Genomic DNA, 24,197 nt, shown 5'->3' with positions numbered 1-24,197 from the left:
GTCTTGGACTCCAGGGTGGGCAATTTAAAATGTCTATATAAGGGCGGGCACACCTTGGTTCTGGGTCCTTCTCCTTCTCCTGCGTGTGAGGAGAGCACCCTGTTGCAACAGTTCAATAAAGTTCAGGCTTACTAGCTGCTTTGCTTCTCAATATTCTCTGGTTGGCCTCTGTTATTTTCTCCGACCAATGGACAACCTGCAAAGGACTCTATAAGGGCTCTTGTGTCTCCCATAAGGAAATAAGGGCAGATTTTCATTTACTACACATCCATACCCTACATCTTCATTCCAAGAAACATTGTGGGTGACATACACAGCACAAGGCTCCTTTTTATTAATTCTTAAACAAATTTCCAGTAACAAAATTACCTAAATATTTATGTATTCTAAAAAGCTATACGCTTTCCCATAATCTTAGGTCCAAGGCATCACCTTTCTGAGATTAGAATATGGGCCAAGCAATGTTTGACTTGATTATGAAGGGTGATGGCAATGAGCAGAAAGGACTTCCGGACCCTCTCTTGCTGAATGTGTGCAAATCTGAAAGAGAAGGGAGAAAACACCAGTCACTCAGAGCAGAGTTGAGAGAAAACATTCCCACACATTTCATGGGCAACTGTTTTGTTTTGTGGCAAACCACTCTGAGGACCCTGCGGCAGAAAAAAACACTATATAAATATAAACAAGCAAATGTTAAGGCCAAATGATACACACTAGTAGTAGTAGTAGAAGAAGCAGCAGCAGCAGCAGCAGCTTTGGGTAATAGTTTTCATTGGGACCATGAAGTAGTGTTAAAGGGTTTTAAAAAGCCTCTGCCCTTCTTGTGGTCCCAATCCTGCAGCTGCTTTTTAAAGTGGTTTGCTTGGGGAAAGGTACAAGGCTGGTCTATGTAATGGCACTGGTAATGCCACAGGTGGCGCTGTGGTCTAAACCAATGAGCCTCTTGGGCTTGCCGATCAGAAGGTTGGCAGTTCAAATCCGCTCAATGGTGGTTAGCTCCCATTGCTCTGTCTCAGCTTCTGCCAACCTAGCAGTTTGAAAGCATACCAATGCAGGTAGATAAATAGGTACCACTGCACTGGGAAGGTAAACGGCATTTCCATGCACTCTGGTTTCTGTCACGGTGTTCCGTTGCACCAGAAGCGGTTTAGTCATGCTGGCCACATGACCCAGAAAGCTGTCTGTGGACAAACGCCGGCTCCTGAAAGCAAATGAGTGCTGCAACCCCATAGTTGCCTTTGACTGGACTTCACCGTCCAAGGGTCCTTTACCTTTTTACCTACTAACCATTCAAGGAAATTGCATCAAAATCAACACCATTTACATTCGCCATGCAGCTGGGAGATGGGTCATGGGTGGAGAGCAAGCTTTTTTGTAAGTGATTTGCATATTGCAAGTAACCTGTGCACACCAGTGTTCCTTCTCAATGGCGTACTTGATGGCAGGGCTGTGGAACCTCAAGTCTAGGCCTCTCTGCCTGACACTTGGGACTCACCCCAGGCCATGCCCCTTCTCCTGTCCATTCCTACGCCCCAGGCCACAATCCCAGCATCTCTGCCCCTCTCCCATCTTGACTGTTTTTGCGTGGCTGGACTTTGTCTTTGAAGATTAATAATGAACCTTCCTTGCCTGGACAGAGGATAGAGAGAGGTGTGTTGAAATTAGACTACTGGGCAAAGGTAAGATTCGCATTCGCCACTCTAGCCACTTTTGCCTCTGACCAAGCCTGTTTTGATATTTTGCTTCTGGGCCAGCACACCTCCGGCATGTGAGTGTTGCCCAGAGGGGAAATGACCCCTGCACTCAAAAATGTCCCCCATTCCTCCTGTATAGTTAACATTTATAAGCAGATCAGTTAGTTACAGCATGGTGCTGACAACACCAAGGTTGCAGGTTTGATCCCCGTAAGGGACACCTTCATTGGGGGGGAGGATGAGGAGGTCCTCAGGATCTTAGCCCAGGAATGGAAGCAAGAAGAAATCCCGACGAAAGAAGAATGGCAGACAAAATTAATGGACTACGCAGAATTAGACAAAATGACTGGAAGGATTCGAAACCAGCGGGACCGGAGATTTACAGAAGATTGGAAGAAATATATGAACTATTTGAAGAGCAACAGTAATCAACAAATTGCGCTAGCAGGACTACAAGAAGTTTTGTAAAGAGAAATCTATGAAATATTGCAAAATAGAGAAAGAAGAGAGATTAGTTATGAGATTTAAAGGTAATAAAGAAAGTAAGAAATGTATGCTAAGTGATTAGATTGGAAATTTTTCAGATGTGATTGATGGAAGTCCAAAAATAATTGTATAAGGTGTAAAAGTATGTTTAATTATTTGAAAATGAGATGTTAAAAAACTAATAAAAAATTATATACAGAAAAAAGGAGGTCCTCAGGGTCCCTTCCAACTCTACAATTCTATGGAAGTGAGAGCTGGACCATAAAGAAGGCTGATCACCGAAGAATTGATGCTTTTGAATTATGGTGCTGGAGGAGACTCTTGAGAGTCCCATGGACTGCAAGAAGATCAAACCTCTCCATTCTGAAGGAAATCAGCCCTGAGTGCTCACTGGAAGGACAGATCCTGAAGCTGAGGCTCCAATACTTTGGCCACCTCATGAGAAGAGAAGACTCCCTGGAAAAGACCCTTATGTTGGGAAAGATGGAGGGCACAAGGAGAAGGGGATGACAGAGGACGAGATGGTTGGACAGTGTTCTTGAAGCTACCAGCATGAGTTTGACCAAACTGCAGGAGGCAGTGGAAGACAGGAGTGCCTGGCGTGTTCTGGTCCATGGGGTCACGAAGCGTTGGACACGACTAAACGACTAAACAACAACAAATGATTTAACACTGTAAATGACACCAACCTTCTTAGAAGATCCCCATGTCTTTTCTTTTGTTGATGTCCCTCTTGAGCTGGCAAAGGGCACAATGAGGGCAGAACCACATAGCACAGAAGTCCCCCAGGAGAGATCCCTGTTGAGTAGAAGAGCATTTTCAGGTGCCATTATTGTTGTGGGAAGAGAAACGATACACACAGCAGAAGAAAACTCACAAGGGGACTTAGGGTTAACCACACATTAACAGGGGAGGGTGCAACCAATGCAGTGGAATATTATTATTATTATTATTATTATTATTATTATTATTATTAATAATACCCCCCCCAACTGGCTAGGTTTCCCCAACCACTCTGGGCAGCTTCCAAACAAAAGATTAAAAATACATTAAAACATCAGTCATTAAAAACTTCCCTAAACCTTGGTTCTCGAACTTAATCCATTCCAGAAGTCAGTTCAACTCCTGAAACTATTTGAAAACCAAGGCGCAGCTTCCGATTGGCTGCAGAAGCTTCCTGCACTCAAGCGGAAGCCGAGACAGACATTCGGCTTCCGAAAAATGTTTGAAAGCCGGAACACTTACTTCCAGGTTTTCGATGTTTGGGAGCTAATTTCCTCATCCACTAAGCCGTTCGAGAACCAAGGTTCCACTGTACAGTGGTACCTCGGGTTAGGAACTTAATTCGTTCTGGAGGTCTGTTCTTAACCTGAAGCACCACTTTAGCTAATGGGGCCTCCTGCTGCCACTGCGCCACCGCTGCACGATTTCCATTCTCATCCTGAGGTAAAGTTCTTAACCCGAGGTAATATTTCTGGGTTAGCGGAGTCTGTAACCTGAAGCGTATGTAACCTGAAGCGTCTGTAACCCGAGGTATCACTGTACATACATTTGCACGAATGCCTCACAAGACGGAAAACCCGCTAGACGAAAGGGTTTTCCGTTTTGGAGGTGCTTCACAAAACGAATTTTCTATGGGCTTGCTTCGCAAGACGAAAATGTATTGCGAGTTCCTGCCGGGTTTTTTCCCTCCCCCCCCCTTTTCCCCAAGCCGCTATCAGCTGATCCTAAGCCGCTAAGCCGCTTATCAGCTGATCCGCTAAGCCGCTAATGGGCTTGCTTCGCAAGACAAAAAAACCACAAGACGAAGAGACTCACGGAACGGATTCTTTTTGTCTTGCGAGGCACCACTGTAACTCATTACTGCAAAAACAACACACCCCTCTTTCTTCACTTTTTAAGTGCCCCCCACTCACTTTTTTAAAGAACGGATTTTTCCACCATGAAAATGTGTTGGCACCAGTCCTCCTTCATTGCCCCATGATGCATCTGAGGAAGGTCATGGCCTCATGGCATCATCTCCTTCCAGGTTGTGCTGGTCCCAAGGAACCCTCTTTCCCACAAAATAAAGAATCTGGAAGGACGTTATGTCAGGGCATCCTTCCTCGGGTGCATTTTATGTCAGACTGGCTCAGAGCAGAGCAGAATCACTGCTGCCACCTTTTCAGGGTGAAAGGACCTCAGGTCAGTGAAGTAAAACACCTGCTTTGCATGCAGAAGATTCAATCCTCACCATCTCCAGGTAGGACTGAGGAAGATTCCCTACCTGAAACCCAGGAGAGCCACTGTAGACGACACTGAGCCAGATGGCCCAATGATCTAATCCAGGCACCCCCAAACTCGGCCCTCCAGCTGTTTTGGGACTACAGTTCCCATCATCCCTGACCACTGGTCCTGTTAGCTAGGGATGATGGGAGTTGTAGTCCCAAAACAGCTGGAGGGCCGGGTTTGGGGGTGACTGGTCTAATCCAAGCACTTTCAACTTCCATAAGGTTGTGATCCACCATCCAGTATAAAAAACTGGCAGTCATCTAACACACTCTCCCACTGTCATTCTTCAACTTAAATATATTATCAGGTAGGTAGCCGTGTTGATCTGACGCAGTAGACATATATATAGACCCTTATATATAGTGAGAGGGTGGGGAGGGGTATTACTCAGAAGGGTGGTAGGAATGGGTGATTGGCTGATAGGTGTGTACAGTGGTGCCCCGCAAGACGAATGCCTCGCAAGACGGAAAACTCGCTAGACGAAAGAGGTTTTGGAGGTGCTTCGCAAAACGAATTTCCTATGGGCTTGCTTCGCAAGACGACAATGTCTTGCGAGTTCCTGCTGGTTTTTTTTCCTCCCCCCCTTTTTTTCTAAGCCGCTAAACCGCTTATCAGCTGATCCAATCAGCAGATAAGCCGCTAAAAGCCGCTAATAGCACTAATCCGCTAATCCTTCAATGGGCTTGCTTCGCAAGACGAAAAAACCGCTAGACGAAGAGAATCACAGAACGGATTCTTTTTGTCTTGCGAGGCACCACTGTAAATCCATGCCTCCTAACCTAAGTCCAACACGCAAAAGATTTAAATTACACCACCCTCGGCCAACTCATTCATATTTCATCTCATGATGAGCTGCTGTGCTTCACCACTTTACCACAGGTGTTTATATGTCCCAATGAGAACTCTTGGATCCTCTTTTAATGTTAAGAGCAGGTGAACTTTTAAATTTCGCAAACAGAAATAGAAAAGCGAGCAGCTGAGAGTTCCTCTTCCGTACATGTACACAGGATTCAAGTTCACACACTTACCGGGATCCCATATTTTGTCCGGTAGACGGACCTCATTGCCATGCTTGAGCCACAGAGGCAACATTCATCCATAGCCGAAGCTATCTGGCATCCCAAAATGAGGGGGCAAAACAGCCCACAGAGGCCTGGATAGAGACAGAACAGACATGAAATGCCTCTCTAGGAGCTCACTCGGGAGAGTGGAAGCAAGGCGAAGGTTAGCCACAACTAGAGTAATGGATAAGCCTTACGAAGCATCACAGGCTCTAGCAAAAGTTCTTAGAAGGCCTGCCCCTTGTGAACATTTGTCTATATTGCCTTACAGAACTACAGTTCTCGGAGTGCTATAACACATAGCTGTCAACGCTTCCCTTTTTTAAGGGAAATTCCCTTATTCCGAATAGGATTCCTCGCAAGAAAAGGAAAAAGTTGACAGCTATCGTAGAACAATCCATCTTTCTTCTCAGGGAATTATGGGAACTGTCCAGGTTTGATGAGGCCCTCAGCAATTGAAGGTAATGGGGCCCTTTATATGGCCAGCTGTCCTTTGTCGACAACAAATTGCCACTGTTTTTTGTGTTGAATATATGCTATATGGTAATTTATGGACCTAATAGATATCTAAAGCCATTTGCACATGTTGCCATGCAACCAGTCCATGCAGAATGTAGGCACCCTATATATAGAAATGAGCAAACCAGTGATATTTTAGGGAGCAGGCTAGCAGGCGGGGCCCATTACTTACATCATAGGAGCCTACACAATACACCGTTGCTGTATGTAGGTTTTATTTTATTTGTTTTTTATCTTCTACTTTGGAAATGTACATCCAGTTTTTTCCCTTCAATTTTTTGGGAGCCCCCAAGAGAGTGGGGCCCTAAGCTATAGCTTGTGTAGCTTATACAGTATGTAAATCCGGTACTGGAACTGTCGCTCTCCGAGGGGAACAGGGGACCCCTAACAACTCTCAGCAACCCTGAACAAACTACAGTCCCCAGGATTCTCTGCGGGAAGCCATGGCTGTTTGAAGTGGCATGATCCTGCTTTCAATATCTAGTGCAGATGGGGTCTAAGCGATAGCAAGGGTTTCAAGTATTATTATTGTCTGTGACAGATTAGCATGGAGAATTTGAGAGAAGGGCAGAAACAATCAAGCCGAGGATAGGTACTTCTTTCCTTTTCTTTGATGGAGTTCCTGTCTTTTTCAGGGCTGCATTCCCACCGGGGAAACTTTCTGTGGGTCACGTGCAAGCGGTGGGCGGGGCCAGGGGTAAAAGTGGGTGGAGCACTGGATGTAAATTTTAACTATGTATAGTAGGTTATGTTCTCCACACAACTCTCTATCCTCCGTCCAGGGAATCAGAGTTGGGGACATATTTTAGTCAGATAAGGGCACTCTACGAGGGTGTGGAGCAAGGCCAGCAAGGGGTGTGATCTGGGGAGGGTGTGTACCCTGGGGAGAGTCCCAAGGGGCAGATAGAGAGGCTGCATTTGACCCCTGGGCCTGAGATCCCCCATTCCAGTGTAGATTTGGTAGGTCTGGTCCTCATTTGCCCATCTGACGTGAAGCCCGTCTGCAAAACTGCAGCAACGCAGAGATAATTTATTATGGTCGGAGACCAGCTTATAAAACACACTTGGGGGTACAATCCCAGAAGGAAAACAAACATTTAAAACAATGTGCAACAATAAATTTAAAATTATAAATGCGATAAGAATATAGACAATTAAAACTTTAAGATAAGCTACCGCAGAGAGATGACCCAGAGTCATCCATGGAACCAAGTTTGGGGGTTTTCTTAACAAACTAGTTTGGGTTAGGGGATGGTCTGCGCCTACAGAATCTGGCGACCATCTGGGCCGTCTTATGATCTTTGCCTGACAGGAAAAGGTCAATTTTTTGCTTTTCCAGGAGGTCAGCGAGCCTCACCAGCAAGGGATCAATGGTCTCACTATGTGCCTCTTCATAAAAGGGACATCTAAAGAACAAGTGCTCCGGGCTTCCTATATCCCCCAATGAACAGGCACAAAGTCTCTGAGCATATAGGACTTTTTTAAAGGATCCTTCCAGGCCCAGTGAGGGCAGAGCCAAGCTTCTGGAGAGTGTAAAAGCCCTTCTTGCAACAGCAATGCAGTGTCTTCATTGGAGGAGAACTACAGATGGCTGGAGTTAGTTGATAGCAATCAAAGTACAAAGAACAATAAGAATAGCACAACATCTGTGTGGAGTGCATATTTATTCTGCCATGCCCGACCCGGCGAGCCTTTCCCTTGGTAAACAACCGGAAATGGCAGGAAAGAGTTGCTGTTCTCATCGTAAGAAGCTTGTGGCCTGGAAAGGCATTCTGTCTGTCCGGCACAAAACTCATCACGCTCAATGAGGCATCATTGCCACAGCCACATCTTTGACCTCCTTCCCCCCCCCCCACTTACACACTCCGCAGTCACCGCAACAGTCCATTAAGTCCGTCTGCCATTGAGGGTGTAGCAGGAACCCCCCCACCCCAATCATTCTGTTTGTACAAACTATCACACACTCACACTCACACACTACATACGCCACATTTCTCTTATGAATTCATAGAAAATCAACCATACATCGGATTTGCACTGTTCCATTTTTATTTTAATATCAAAGGAGGGTGGCTTGGTTTCTGGTCAGCCATAATCTCTTCAGCATACCAGCACATCCACAGGAGCCCTGCCCAGTTGCTATGTCAGCCTTGATAATCCCAGACAGAAGACAATCAAACTGACAAAGAACTTGCATATGGTAGTGGATTCAGAACAGATTGAAACAAAGGACAATGATCAGATCTTCCCTCTGGGGGCAGGAAACTGCAAACTCCCCATTGTCACCTGGAAAGTACTCATGGGGAGGGGGAAAGGAGGAACCAGCCAGGTGACAGGACACTCAGGTTACCACCACAACTCCTCCCTCAACCCCTCCTTTCTGTAATGTATGCATGATGTCAACCCCTTCTGTAATGTATGCATGATGTCAACCCCTCCTTTCTGTAATGTATGCATGATGTTTCTGGGGGTGGGCTTGACCTAGAGGAGGGGAATTTCAAAAGTTTTTATAAGGTCTTGCAGCCCATTGTTCTGGGTCTTTCCTCTCTCCTGCAAGTGAGGGGAACACCCTGATGCATCAGATCAATAAAGGCCAAGCCTACAGGCTGCTGTTTTGCTCCAAGTTATCCTGGTTGGTGTCTTTACTTTTGTCCAAGAGAGCCCTCAGATTTTTCCGTTAACAGTTGGCGACCGCGACTCAGGGACACTTGGTTCTCCTGTAAAGGTGAGAGGGGAGATAGAAGGGATCGGGCGCCACTGGGCAACCTTAGCCCAGGGATCCTTCTTCCTCTCCCTGCCTCCTCTTTGCGGGCGGTAATCAATCGTCACCAAAAGCTCAACCAGGGGAGCAAAGGCGAGGTCAAGCCGGCTAAAAAGAAAAGGATCCTGGGATTTGCGGGGGACATCTTCGAACGTGAGTATGGTTTGAAGTAAATGCATTGGGAGGGGGGTGGAAAAGTAACGACCCCACGACAGCCAGACTTTCCTTCTTTCATTTCTGGCGTAGCCCCTCGGAGTCGGCCGGGTGCGCTCTAACTTTACCCTTTTCTAACCCGATTCTCCCCTTCGGAAAGTGGCCAGGGAGATCGCGGAACTTTACTGTGTGGCGCATACCTCTCGGAGTCGTCTGGGTACGCCAAAACCTTTCTCTTTCTCTCCCCTCAATTTCTTACACGGTGTGTGGCCGGGGAAATTGTGGTACCTTTTGCTGTTTTCCGATGTTCCCCCCCGGGGTCGTCCAGGAACATCTTAATCTCTCTATCTCTTTTCTCCCCCGTTTTCCGTCTTGGAATTGAGTCCGGGAAAGCGTGGCTCTTTTACTGTTTCTCTGACATCCCTCTCTCGGAGTCGTCCAGGGGAGTCTTTCAAGTATTCTCTTACTCTCCACCTACCCTAACTCTGCAAATGAAGCTGCCCCTCCTGCCTGGCGACCTTTGTTAGGGATGACCTGGGTATGTGAGAACGCAAGGTCGTTTGCTCCCCTTTCAAAACTTTGTTTTCTCGGACCCCCAATCTGGCACTGCACAGCGCAGGCGTCCAGTAGGGAGTTCCAAACTTAGTCTCAAAGGCTAGGCAGGAGGCTGTCGTGGAGGGAAGAAGGGGCGGTTCACGAGGTGGGGCCCCACACTAGGACCAGTTGTGTAGGCAGTACTGCAGTAAAAAAAAAAAAAAAAATTCCAGGATCCGTGCTTGTGTATCGGGTGAAGAGAGAGACCCGGAGGTTTTGAGGCTGATGAATGAGGTTTATTGAGGATGATTTGATCATGGTTCAGTGGTAGGAAAGGCCACGTTAAAATAGAGATAAACAGAGGTACCTTAAAAAAAAAAATTACTGAAAGAATACTATTTTCTCTACCCACTTCCTCTCTTTGTGTTGTGTTTCTTGTTTTCTTCTCTTTGTCCGTCCATCTTTAAACTTTAGTGCACACCGCTTGCGAATTACCCCTCTAAATCACAGAGTAATGGGGGCCCACTCTTCTCAACACTCTGATTGGACTCCTCCTGGCAACAAAGCTTCCATGAAGCCTTTTTGCCCCAGAGAGGATTCTAATATGCCCCTCCAGCTTGTCATCTCCAATTAGAGAGAAAAAAAGAAATAAAATAAAGGGAAAAAAATGGTCAAGTTTGTGTTGTTAAACTGTAGCCTAGAGCTAGAACATGAAACTGTAAACTTAATGGTGCTCAGAAGGCAGTAGATATAATAACAGCCCAGCATTAGAGATCTTAGTTTCTCTTAAAATAAATATTTCAAGGGTTTGTATTTACATTGGCCTTGGCATCCACAAACTGTTCTTAAATGCACATAGTTTTAAATTGCAAGCTTGCTTCAAAATTGTAAATCTAAGGAAGCCATGTTGCGCCTTATTGATCTTAAACAAAACAAAATGGAGAATGGAGTGTACTAATCTTTGTTATTTGAGAGAGGCTCTAAAAGAGAGTTTCCCTCCCAAGTGGTGAAATCCTGTACACGTGCTACTTGTGTTCTGAAAGGGGGATCACCCCACCTCTTTCTTCTAGTTTTAAGTGAGGAGGGTGATTTTAAGTCTAATGGTAAATGATGTTTTATTGTAACTTTGAGTTTGCTCCAGTCTATTTTGGAAGGAGAAGTTAACCAAATGTTTCTGCTGCAAAAGCCTAGTTGAGCACAACTGCTCTCTCAAGCTAAAATGCAGTGTATGTATTTCATTAAGCGTATGCCTATAAAAGTATGGTGTTCATTCTAAGAAAAAATATTTGAGTCCAGTTTCAACTTTGATTTGGTTGGACAGAAGAGTTATTGTAAGGCTCCTGATATCAGTCTCTATAAGACTTCATGGCCTCTTTTGTTAGAAAATGCCCCCCTCCCCCTTGTTTCACTCTGCCTCTTTCAGTTGGTTTCTCCCTTCTTACTTCTGTGCTAGGTAAATTTACTCCCGAGCAAGCTTCCTTTAAAGGAAACTGCAAAGAGGGGAGGGGGCAACACTTGTGTATTCCCTTTAAAAAAAATCAAATCTAGGGCTGCTTTAACAGTGCTTTATAAGAGATCCTCTCCCTATCTTACGAAAACTGTTCACTTCTTCCTTAAATATCATTTCAAACTCACTCAAACTATCTCAAGATCTGCAAAAAGGGTTCTGTGTAAAGTTATGTACTTTTATTTTCCTCTTCCTTAGTACATGATATGAGCATAGATGTTTCCTTTCCCAGCTGGAAATCTGTACTTAAATGGTGTATGCCTCTTTGGTAGTACAAATCTTGCTGCGAAATCTTGCTGTGAACCCTATATTTTGGAGGGTTGGACTAGATGACCCCAGGGTCCCTTTCAACTCTCCCAATTTGTGGCTGTGTGGAAGACCATGTGTCTGCAAGCATTGGAGGGTAATTCTTAAATTCTGGTGTGGTAATGGAGTTGAAATTCAGCCTAGCTTTGCTCTTTAGTTTTAAAAGGTGAGAGGTGAAGCCCAACTGGTAATATCAAGCATTTGAGTGATTACAGTGTTTATCATTTTGTCTACTATTTAAAAAATAAAACTTAAAAGTCTACTAAAAGTTTAAGCACATAAAAATTCATATAGTCAAGTAGAATGTGCCTTGACCATTCCTGTAAATAAAGGGCAGGAAATAATAATATTATTAATAATAATAATATTTTTTGTCTGCAAATGGTAAGGCTGAAATGGCTGAGAATGTTAAAAAATAAAAAAAAAAATCCTATGAATTCTAACTCTGGCCATTTTTACTCATAAATAAGAGAGCGGTTGATTGTTCCGCGAATGGCCAGAGGGATATTAGCCCTTTCCTGTACATAAAGGAAGCAGTCTCAGTTTGCTTGGGCTGAAATTGCTAGCTTTGGTGAATACTTAAATTGCTGAGTTTCTCTTTTTTGTTTAAAATCAAACCCTGTTTTCAAAATCTACTCCTTACCCTTCCCTTCCCTTATTCAAATGGTAATTTAGCCAAAGGATGCAACATTTTCAATAGTATAAAAGGTTTGCTGAGACATGAACTCTGCACATGCACAGAGGCTAGATCAGCTAAAGAAGAGAGAGAGAGGAAGGGGGGAACTGTAAGGGGGGAGAGGAGGTTTCTTCCAAAAAAAAAAAAAAAAAAAAAAAAAAAAAAAAAGAACAGATGAGGGAAATCACCCTTAATCTGTCTTTGCTCCAGGGGCTACTTAAGACAAAACAAAACAAAACAACAACTAGCCCATCAAAAGTCAAGAGCTTTCCAAGTTCCAAATCTTAACATGCCAAATTCTTTTCACAGGTAAATATCAAAGCATTCCCCCCTCAATGGGAATTTTAGCATTTCCTGACAGGCTTCTCACATGAAATAATTTTCCCTTTTAACAGGATATGTGAACCCCAATAACAAAGTGTTTGTCCCTTTTTCCTCCCACAGCAACTTTCTTTCTGTTCTGTGAAACAAGTCTGAATACCTGCTATATTAGTGACTTCCATCTCTTTGTGGCTTTGACACTTTTTTTTTAAGTTACAAATAATCTGTTTTCATTTATTTAATCTGTTTCTCCATGATGTCTATGAAGTTAATCGAAGCACAACCAAACATTGTTTGTGGAATGGTACTTGTTTACCTTTGGCCTGAACATCTCTTATTAATTCTGTCATTTTGGCTAGTGCAAGGTACTTACACAACCTTAAATTGCCATTCATTTTTCTTGGTATTAACTCATTTCCCAGTATTAACATTACAGTTGATGTTGTCACATCAAGAAACACTATTTTATTTTCATTTGGGATGTTAGAATGCCAAAACAGATTACTTCAGGTTACTTATTAATTGTGTGTTTTAGCATTTATTTATTTGGTTCCTCATAGGTCATTTTGTGTGTGTGTGTTTTACTTTGGGGACATGTTCATCACATGTTGAAAGTCAGTTTCATGAAGTTCTTTTATCAAATAGCACATGGTGAATTTAAAGTTTTTTCCCCATGGTTATCCCATTTTTTTCAGTCTAGTAGTAATCTGCGTGGTTTTGATAATATATTTAATAATAATTCTTTTCTAAATCTGTTGTCTTTGTGTCAAGTTTGTTTTCATCTGACTGGTAATCTAATTTTTTGCTTTCTTTTGTATTTTTTAACCTTTGTATTTTTTACAGTTCCAGTTCTCTTTCTCTCCAAGTGAAGGAAAGCAAACGAACTTGGCAGATAATAACAGTAGTTATAGGAAAATGTAATAATAATATTGGAATGAATGAAACGCTTAATTCGCTAAGATTTTTATTATTTGCAGCTTCCAACAGAAACCGAAGGACATCCTTTTTGCCTTTTGCCCCCTCCCTTTTCTAACTGTCTTTAAGCCCCAAAACCCTGCCCCTTACAGGATATCACCTATACAGATGTGCAATGATGAAAGCAGCAACAACCCCTCAACTCAGTTCTTCCGTCATCACAAGACACCAGAGTTTTCAAGTGCCCACAGCTATCTCTTTCAAAGGATATAGACTGCCAGGGGAGTGGGCCTGACGAAGGGGGGTGGAGTTGACTTGCAAGGACATCTTTTCACTTGAACCTCAAGCCTCTGTGCTCCAGGATTCAAAAGATACATGCGTAAAAGATCACAATTGTGTCAAGATATGCAACTGATATTTAATTAGTTTGTTTTGTATTAAGTGTTATTATGTAGGAATGTTGAAATGTGTCTGACAGTGTGTTACTTCCACAAGGGGGGTATTTTTGTGTGTAATTTTTATGTTTAATGTCTTATTGCTTGCACACCAATTCTCATGCATTTTATACTTTCTGATAGCTCACACTATTGTGTAGTCCAATGTTTAGATAACCACATTTCATTGTCCCACCTGGCACTCTGCCAACTTTCCCTATCCATTTTAAAATGTGCAAAAACTTGCTTTACCAAGGAGAAGCTTATAAGATACATGAAGGTGCACATGCTTTGGTTTAGCAGGAATGATCCCTTATAGAGTTAAATTGACTTATTTGGACAAAGTGCCCTTTTAAGAACGGTTTTCCTTTACAGACTGGTTTGAAAGGTTGAGAACCATGGGCACATAAATTCAAATTGGACTCAGTTTGAATTGGGCAAGTGTATCCAGGCTGCAATTAGCTTTTTGGTCCTTAAAGTGCAAGTGATCTGCGAGACCAGAGCCTGTAATAATAATAAGAAATCCCATGGATTTTGGCCAAGGCGAAGACATTTCTCTCAGGACGTGTCCGAAACCTGTGCCAGCTGTGGTGGGTGCCAGGCTACATGATGAATATGAAAGCCCTAAGTGGATTCACCAGGGATTGCCACTACTGCGACACCATGCCGATGTGAGACCACAGAAGAGCTACCTTGACACCTGAGAACACACAAATGGCGGGGGGGAAGCAAACTGCACTTTTCAGTCATTAGTGGACCTTCCTGCCTAAATGTAAAGCATAGATCACTATTGAGAAAATATTTCTTCCAGGGTGCTAGAATACCACAAGTAACTGAGCAGTGCACTGTTACACCATTATATTTCCATGCAAATATCCTTAAAGTAGCATGATATCCAAGTCCCTTTCAGGTTCACATGGACACACACATCTGGGACGGAGAATACCAGGTTATTATTTACCACCTTAAATTGTGCGGAGAAAAGGATTGCAAAGTAGCCACCTTTGCAATCTTATCTCCGAAGGGGGGAACTGTAGCAGGAACCCCCCCACCCCAATCATTCTGTTTGTACAAACTATCACACACTCACACTCACACACTACATACGCCACATTTCTCTTATGAATTCATAGAAAATCAACCATACATCGGATTTGCACTGTTCCATTTTTATTTTAATATCAAAGGAGGGTGGCTTGGTTTCTGGTCAGCCATAATCTCTTCAGCATACCAGCACATCCACAGGAGCCCTGCCCAGTTGCTATGTCAGCCTTGATAATCCCAGACAGAAGACAATCAAACTGACAAAGAACTTGCATATGGTAGTGGATTCAGAACAGATTGAAACAAAGGACAATGATCAGATCTTCCCTCTGGGGGCAGGAAACTGCAAACTCCCCATTGTCACCTGGAAAGTACTCATGGGGAGGGGGAAAGGAGGAACCAGCCAGGTGACAGGACACTCAGGTTACCACCACAACTCCTCCCTCAACCCCTCCTTTCTGTAATGTATGCATGATGTCAACCCCTTCTGTAATGTATGCATGATGTCAACCCCTCCTTTCTGTAATGTATGCATGATGTTTCTGGGGGTGGGCTTGACCTAGAGGAGGGGAATTTCAAAAGTTTTTATAAGGTCTTGCAGCCCATTGTTCTGGGTCTTTCCTCTCTCCTGCAAGTGAGGGGAACACCCTGATGCATCAGATCAATAAAGGCCAAGCCTACAGGCTGCTGTTTTGCTCCAAGTTATCCTGGTTGGTGTCTTTACTTTTGTCCAAGAGAGCCCTCAGATTTTTCCGTTAACAAGGGCTTTGGTGCTGGGCAAGCACAACCTGAGGCTGGTTCATGATCACCGCCTGAGTGTTCATTGCAACGACGGCTGAGAAAAGAAAGAGAACCAAAAAACCAATTGTTAAATGCAAACATGGAAGTGAGAGCTGGACCATAAAGAAGGCTGATCGCCAAAGAATTGATGCTTTTGAATTCTGGTGCTGGAGGAGACTCTTGAGAGTCCCATGGACTGCAAGAAGATCAGACCTATCCCTTCTGAAGGAAATCAGCCCTGAAGGACAGATCCTGAAGCTGAGGCTCCAAGACTTTGGCCACCTCATGAGAAGAGAAGACTCCCTGGAAAAGACCCTGATGTTGGGAAAGATGGAGGGCACAAGGAGAAGGGGACGACAGAGGACAAGATGGTGGGACAGTGTTCTCGAAGCTACCAGCATGAGTTTGACCAAACAGTGGGAGGCAGTGGAAGACAGGAGTGCCTGGCGTGATCTGGTCCATGGGGTCACGAAGAGTCGGACACGACTAAACAACTAAACAACAACAACAAATGCAAACAACCATCATCCTGAATTTTTAATAATAATAATAATAATAATAACAATAATAACAACAACAACAACAACAACAACAACAACAACAACAATAATAATAATAATAATAATTTTATTTGATTTTACAAGTGTAGAGTTATAATAATACAAATCACATATCCATATTTAGAGATTTATCTGAATCTCAAGACTTCCCGCCCTCCCCTCCATGGGTCCTATTGTCAATCTTTTCGACTGCGTATTATTTCATAATCCATATTTTGTATCTCTCCACATTGTTCATAATATTTGCTACATTACAAGTGTTATTAGAATCCTGCTAATGTTTCCATCTGCTTACAATGGTCTCCTAAATAAATTATAATTTTCCCCCATTCTTTATTGGCTGCTCCTGCAGGCCAATCAGGTTGCTGAATCACTTCATCCAGGAGCCTGATTGGCTGCTCCTGCAGGCCAATCAGGTTGCTGATTCACTTCATCCAGGAGCTTGATTGGCTGCTCCTGCAGGCCATTCAGTTCGCTGATTCACTTCCACCTGGAGCTGGATTGGGTGGCTCCTGCGGACCAATCAGGCTGCTGCATTCTGGATCCTATTGTTCTAGGATTCAGCTCAGTACGTAACACTGAGCTATATCAAAGTTCAGCAAGTTTTTTTTCTCATTTTGGTGCCAGGTTAAGCTATGCCATTTTGCTTGGACAATTTAAGATCCCGAGTGACTTGTCAGATTTTGGCTGGCACACATGCATCTGAGACTATAGAAATGTGTATATAGGTGCATTGTTAAGAAATGAGCAATTAAAAAAAGTTTGTTTATGTTTCCTGTTTTCTTTTCCCAAGCAGAGATAATGTGTAAGCAGGTGTCAGCTCCCTCAAAAACGTCAACAACTTTGCCCCCCCCCCTTAAAAAAGGTCAACAACTCTGGGAAACAGGGAGAGAGGCACTTGAGGGATCTTTGCAACACAGCGCCAGATATGCTTAATAGGGCCCTGAGGGCAGTATACAAAACTAGTTACCATATTTTCCCGTGTATAAGACACCCCCATGTATAAGATGCCCCCTACTTTTGGGGGCTCCAATTTAAGAAAATGGGGGGAGGATTGCCCTGTTTATAAGAGCCCCCTCCCATGATTTCTAACCTTATTTTACAGGGGGGAAATCTAGTCTTATACACGGAAAAGTATGGTAGTTAGTTAGTTAGTTAATTAATTAACAATAGTGTGAATGGGAGTAAAAAAATCAAGGGCTGAGAATTTATGCAACAGACAGATGTATGAAACAGTCCTTAAGGATGTGTCAGCTGAAACAACAACTAGGGAATGTTAAGAATTACCGTATTTTTTGCTCTATAAGACTCACTTTTTCCCTCCTAAAAAGTAAGGGGAAATGTGTGTGCGTCTTATGGAGCGAATGCAGGCTGCACAGCTATCACAGAAGCCAGAACAGCAAGAGGGATTGCTGCTTTCGCTGCGCAGCGATCCCTCTTGCTGTTCTGGCTTCTGGGATTCAGAATATTTTTTTTCTTGTTTTCCTCCTCCAAAAACTAGGTGTGTCTTATGGCCTGGTGCGTCCTATAGAGCGAAAAATACGGTAGTCTGGCGCACGTGTGGCCCAGCATACATGTGTGATGTCACATGGGGGAGGAGGGGCTCTGGCCCTTTCCATTAACATTTGGGGGGCTTTGCCTCCCCCCCGGGCCCCCAAAGGCACCCCCTGGTCTGGTGAATCAGGTCTTAATGCAGGACAGACAAAATCCTCACACATTCTTAGGATAACGTGATCAAAAGGACCGACGGTTCAAAGAGGAGGGGGAACAAATAAAAGATTGAGATTTGAGAAGGATAAGGAGAAACCACAGGTGAGAAAAGAAATCAGGAAAATAAACGGTTGCAGAGGCAATGCGGCTATGGAGGACAGACTGAACTCTCTTCCAAGGTTTTGAATGAAAGAAAGAGGTAGGCAAAATGAATGAGGCAATAATCACTCCCAGAGAAGAGGCTGGGCGAAGGAGATTTCAAAAGAAGGGAAATAATGGCCTGCTTTCAGCCTGAAGGCGGGGGTGAGGGTGGGGGAGTAAACTGAAAATGTGCAGAACCATAGAAAGGAAAATGGCAATGAAGAAACAAGATGAAATAAGCACGCTTCAGCAGAAAGCAGGACTCCTGTATCTTTCATAGCTGTGCCCCAAAGGGAAATTTTGGCAGGTGGAACTGGTCATACAGAGGTGGAAACGGTTTCCCCTTGCCCAAATATTCCCACAAGGAAACTGGACGGCCTCCGTCCAGTATACTTGAAGGAGCGTCTCCACCCCCATCATTCTGCCCGAACACTGAGGTCCAGCGCCGAGGGCCTTCTGGTGGTTCCCTCCCTGCGAGAAGTGAGGTTACAGGGAACCAGGCAGAGGGCCTTCTCGGTAGTGGCACCCGCCCTGTGGAACGCCCTCCCACCAGATGTCAAAGAGAAAAACAACTATCAGACTTTTAGAAGACATCTGAAGGCAGCCCTGTTTAGGGAAGCTTTTAATGTTTAATAGATTATTGCATTTTAATATTCTGTTGGAAGCCACCCAGAGTGGCTGGGGAAACTCAGCCAGATGGGCGGGGTATAAATAATAAATTATTATTATTATCGAAAGGTCGAAGGATGACTGATTTCTATTTCATTCAACCAGCCTCACAGCAGCCTAGCGAGTCTTGGAAAACAGTGATCTATGCAGAATAATGTCAACATTTAAAAACAGCAGCGTCTCCCTTTCTTACAACCATGGAGAAAAGTTTAAGAAGAAGGGGGGAAAGCCTGCAAAAAAGTCTGTTGCTTTCTCAGTGTTATTGCATTATTGCCATCTGAAGGGGCCATCTTGAACTGAGAATTATAAAATCATAGAACTGTAGAGTTGGAAGGGACCACTGTTGTCATCTAGCCCAACCCCCTGCGATGCAAGAATCTTTTGCCCAAAGTGGGGTTCGAACGCACAACTCTGAGATGAAGAGTCTCATGCTCTACTGACTGTGCTACCCCACCTAGCTTTATTCAACACAATATAAGCAGGACAACATCCCCCCCCCTCACAACAAAATATTTGTTGTAAACAAAGTTACAGGATTTCAGCAGAAACTACCGGGCATGCATATATTGGAACCAAACAGCCCAAAACCTTTGCTGAAGCAAACAGCATTGAAAACGAGATCATGTATTATAAGGCTGCCATATTTCTACAAGTTGGTGAGCTTTTTTTAGGCAATCGACCTCAGAGAAATTGAGATCTTTGGGAAATTGCCTCCCCGCTCAGGACATATGGCAACCCTAATGTATTATGACTCGGATACCATTTTGAAGTCAAATCATCATGCTTGCTCGACAGAAAGGACATCTCAACTAACCCCCTCATGTACACAGGGGTACCTCCGCCTCAATAAATATTATACCATCCCTCCCTGCAAAGTATATACACAAAGTATCAAATGTGGTGACAGTGATAATAATAATACAACAAAACAACAACACCACAAACTGGCTTATAAGTATAAAACCAAATTTACCTGGAGATACTGTAAACATGGAGGCTTTGTCTTGCACATGGCACCTTAGTAGGTTTGCTGTTTGAATGGTTACAAGTCTATCTCTGTTCTAGCTATTATTCTAGTAAATTTGGTTTACTCCCTGCAGACATATTCTGTCAGATGTCAGTCACAATGAAGTCCCACTAAAATGTGAGGGACAGGTGGGACTTCAGCCCTATGGGATTGGCAAGCCAGTCTTATCTATGCCATTGCCCACTTTGTCAGCTCTCCTTTCCATAATTCTGAGGTCTCTCACAACCCCTTCCAAATTTACCAAACGCCCCACTTCTGCAACTTGAATATATTACGAAAACCAGGCAAAGGTATAATTCAAATTTGCTTATCTTGTAAAAAAATTGGGGTGCTTTGAGATGGGAGTTTAAAACCATAAACGAGTTGTTGAGATATTGCTGAAGTTGGCACCAAGTTGGATTTTTTAAAAAACAAGGACAACATTGGGTTTCCCCTGAAAATGGTAAGTTCTGGTTATATGCAGGGGAGACACAGGCTGGCATTTTGATGATGACAGACACCCATTCCATAATAAACACCCATCTGGAAGCACACATGGGACAGCCAATTTGGGACTTTCTGTTAATAAAATTAGCCTGTATACACAGAAATGATTAGAAGCTCTGCTTTTGCTTTCCAAAATTTTATGTTTGTCTTCCAGTAATTTTATTTTTCTCCATTACTTTTATCTTGCCTTCCCTGGAGACAAGAACATTTCCAAGTCAACTCTTAAGAACTTCTAAACAATTGGACAAAATAACCTTGTAGCATTCAATGAGAGATAATGTTGCCCTATGCCACCTACCTGGTGCTTAGAAGGAGACAGGGAACCCTCTTCGCTGAAGTCAAATGTACTAACTGCAGAGTTACTCCACTGTGGCAGGCAACCTTTCAGCTTTCCAAGATCGTCACTGGCTGTTTCCCTACAAGGAAGTGGTGGTCAGAATCATCCAAGCTGATAACTGCTCCTTCTGGACTTAGCCAGTAAGCAGTTTTGCAAGAACATAAAATAGGTCTTTGGGTAATAAAGGAATGGCAAGATTGTACATACAATCGAAACGTTATTCAAAAGTTTTTTTAAAGCACTAATTAGATTTATGTCTTTTGTATAAACAGGAAGTAGGTGTGTATTGTGTGGAGAAGATCTCATTCAGAAAGTCCTGGTTCTTTGAGATTTTATTTTAAACTAGAGTTCCACCCTGGTCACGTTAGACTGCAATTCTATGCATACTAACTTGGCAGTAAATTCCACTGAACACCGAAACTCTGAGCAAGGTGTTTACGATTGCTCTGCAAAACGTTTTATTTCCCAACAGAACACACAAGACTGAATAATGATAATAAAATGAAGTTTGCCTAATTCCTCCCCTTGTTTTGTACAAGTGTTCCCGGCTTTGTGATAGGCAGAAATCCAACAGGAGAAGTTTTCCTGGTGTGGTGTGAAGAGAAAAATTCTCCCCTGCACCTTCTTTGTGATTCCTTTGGTGGCAGTGAAAAAGCTTTTTATTTCCCCAGAACTTTTATGTTGTACAGTATTATATTCAGAACTTTTTTTCTAGAAAAAGAGGTGCTCTTTTGACCTTTTTTTAGGGGGGACACCCAGCCAAAGCTGTAGTGCAGCCCTGAGCGCCGTGCCATAACACCACAGAGGTGCCAGAACACGCCAAAGAGGTGAATTCATGCCCCCCCCAAAGCCCTATTATATTGTTTTTCTCATTCTTATAGCATTCTTATATGTTTTAATTGCTATTTTGAGTGATGCAGATAGCTTTGTTAAAGAGAAGCGTATCAACACTGTTAACAAATAAATAGAAAAACAAATTACTGGTTTCATGTGCTCAGTGACTACAGCTGACTTTTTTGCTACGAGAGCTACAGGCGATATATCATATCCAGGATGTGAAATGCGTCCTTGACTTTATTTATTCTATAAGGAAGTAAAACACGAATTCCTGGACCAGCCCAGGCAGGACAGGTGGGCAGCCGTGCAGAATTGCTTGGAGACTCAACATTACTTTATTCCTGATTTATTTGCTTTCTCTCCCTCCCTCTCTTTACTTTTGTGTTTATGGTATGAGTGCACAGCTGCATGGGAACTGTGTGATCCAGGCAGTCTGAGTCAGGTTGTGTTAGAAATAAGAATATGAGTTGGAAGGAAATGAACGCAAGTACTTAAAAGCTGTCGTAGGGAACAGTTCTCTGACAATGGGCACTGTCTTTTAACTCGCTTTCTCAAATATGGGTTCTCTGAGTTTCTCATTTTTCGTTCAGTTCTCCATATTTCCACATCAGTCTATGATTTATTTATTTTAAAGTCCTCATGTAAATTCATCTGAATTTCAGAGCAAATTTCTCCTAAAATGGATACATTCTGCAAATAATAATAATAATAATTTATTATTTGTACCCCGCCCATCTGGCTGGGTTTCCCCAGCCACTCTGGGTGGCTTCCACAAAGACCAAAATACACTAATATGTCATACATTAAAAACTTCCCTGAACAGGGCTGCCTTAAGATGGCGTCTGAATGTCAGGGAGTTGTTTATCTCTTTGACATCTGATGGGAGGCCGTTCCACAGGGCGGGCGCCACCACCGAGAAGGCCCTCTGCCTGGTTCCCTGTAACCTCACTTCTCGCAATGAGGGAACCGCCAGAAGGCCCTCGGCGCTGGACCTCAGCATCCGGGCAGAACGATGGGGATGGAGACGCTCCTTTAGGTATACTGGGCCGAGGCCTTTTAGGGCTTTAAATGTCAACACCAACACTTTGAATTGTGCTCGGAAACGTACTGGGAGCCAATGTAGGTCTTTCAAGACTGGTGTTATGTGGTCTCGGCAGCCACTCCCAGTCACCAGTCTAGCTGCCGCATTCTGGATTAGTTGTAGTTTCCGGGTCACCTTCAAAGGTAGCCCCACGTAGAGCGCATTGCAGTAGTCCAAGCGGGAGATAACTAGAGCATGCACCACTCTGGCGAGACAAAGCAATTGTCCCTGATATAATGCATTTCTGTATGTTATTTTTAACTAACATAAGCATTTTATGCACACTTTATCCCAGTTTGTGCATTTTAAATACACTGCTTGGCTGGAGAACTGCATTGCAAAATTGGGAGGGCTGTGGATTTCAAAAAGCGGGTGTGATTCAGTTCTTGCATTGTTTCAGAAAAAGCCTATTAGGTTCACCATTAAATTGCAATTTCACACATACCCCCAAATTCAACCAACGCCCTAAATACACTCAGTAACCCCACCGAGCATTGAGGGAATCACTTCTGAATAAGTAATTGTATTCTTTGTCAAAGCAACTACAGGGTGGAAAGACAATGGGAGGTTAACTCATCTCAACCATGTTCCTCTTCGTGATCGACTCCACCCTCCCACCCCAGCAGTCCCACAGGACAAAACATATAACCAGTTATGAATGGCTTCCGGAGAGGTTGCTTTTCCATGCTTTTTCCAAACCACAAAAGGTGGGGGGAGGGGGTTTGCACCTGGGTGACTTTAATCTACTTTAATTGTGCAATCCTAAAGTTCCAGCTTGAATCCCGCCTGTTATAGTCTGGAAGAAGAAGAAGAGTTTGGATTTGATATCCCACTTTATCACTACCCTAGGGAGTCTCAAAGTGGCTAACATTCTCCTTTCCCTTCCTCCCCCACAACAAACACTCTGTGAGGTGAGTGGGGCTGAGAGACTTCAGAGAAGTGTGAGTAGCCCAAGGTCACCCAGCAGCTGCATGTGGAGGAGCGGGGAAGCGAACCCGGTTCCCCAGATTATGAGTCTACCGCTCTTAACCACTACACCACACTGGCTCTCTGTACACCACACTGGAAGTACCTCCCAGGAATTTTCAATGAGACTCTTAAGTCCAAAAGAGACAGCTCCTGCAAATAGAGACTTCTGAACTCCACACTTGTCAATCTGCATGAACTTGTTGGAAGGAGAAATTGCAGGTGGGACGATTTACCCTTTTTACCCATCTACACTCTCTTCCTCACTGCACAACCATCACTTCTTGGGCAATTTTTCTCCCCTTTCCTGTGCTGGAGTCCAGCTGGGGAGAAAGAAAACATGCAGGAAATGGCAGGAAGGCAAAGGATACAACACGAAACACATGCACACACCTGCTCATTCACTCTTTAACAATTGCCTGGGAGGATTCCACAAGGCTGCAGCCAAGACATTTGCACTGGACCCGGAAATCTTTCCCTGCATTTTAAAAGCCCTCATTTACAGGGAAGCGAGGGGCAGAGTACAAAGTTTCTTGGTACAGTGAAAAGGTTGTGTAAGGGAAACGGACTTCAATGATTGCTCCAGGAAGTTCCTTGTGCTACTCTTTGAAGAAGCAGGAGGGGGCCTTTTAGGGTTCGGCACAAAGCTGGCTCCTCTGTCTCCATGTCCTCTTATCCTGCACCAACTCCTTAGGGCTAGGGTGTCTCTTGCCCCCTCAAGATTGAGTGGGCAGAGGAGGCTGAGCACCCAGCCAGTTGGAGCACAGCATCAATGGCAGGCACCTCCTGAGCACGAGAGAGAAGGAGTTGCATCCATTGGCGCTGCACAACACTGGGCTAAGCACTCGGCCCCCTCCCAATGATATGCATGTATCACATATGTGACATCCCAGATGCATGACACACGTGTGACCTTGCCTG

At 43.8% G+C, this 24,197-nt stretch overlaps 1 protein-coding gene across 1 annotated transcript; it reads right to left on the bottom strand.

Annotated features, from left to right (window-relative positions):
• Positions 1–305: 305 nt before the first annotated feature.
• LOC308594366 (placenta-specific gene 8 protein-like) lies at positions 306–20,546 on the bottom strand. Its single transcript, XM_081207495.1, has 6 exons — positions 20,354–20,546; positions 15,448–15,517; positions 7,892–7,941; positions 5,480–5,604; positions 2,870–2,978; positions 306–540 (listed from the first exon to the last, which is right to left on the bottom strand). The coding sequence occupies exons 2-5, from the start codon at positions 15,504–15,506 to the stop codon at positions 2,874–2,876; spliced, it is 339 nt and encodes a 112-aa protein (XP_081063621.1). The 5' UTR covers positions 15,507–15,517; positions 20,354–20,546; the 3' UTR covers positions 306–540; positions 2,870–2,873.
• Positions 20,547–24,197: the final 3,651 nt, after the last annotated feature.

The sequence above is a fragment of the Podarcis bocagei genome (genome assembly GCF_964188305.1).
Source record: "Podarcis bocagei genome assembly, chromosome: 9".
NCBI classification, from domain to species: domain Eukaryota; kingdom Metazoa; phylum Chordata; class Lepidosauria; order Squamata; family Lacertidae; genus Podarcis; species Podarcis bocagei.
Note: the sequence above shows the minus strand (reverse complement) of the source record. Positions and strands in the feature narration are given on the sequence as shown.

What these genes read in the sequence shown, in the direction of transcription:
- LOC308594366 (XM_081207495.1), bottom strand. Translation starts at nt 15,506, where the DNA reads ATGAACACTCAGGCGGTGATCATGAACCAGCCTCAGGTTGTGCTTGCC. An exon ending in TTGCGGTGACTGCGGAGTGT is followed by an intron (nt 5,605 to 7,891) that starts GTAAGTGGGGGG and finishes GTCTCTATCCAG; the next exon opens with GCCTCTGTGGGCTGTTTTGC. An exon ending in GGACAAAATATGGGATCCCG is followed by an intron (nt 2,979 to 5,479) that starts GTAAGTGTGTGA and finishes TCTACTCAACAG; the next exon opens with GGATCTCTCCTGGGGGACTT.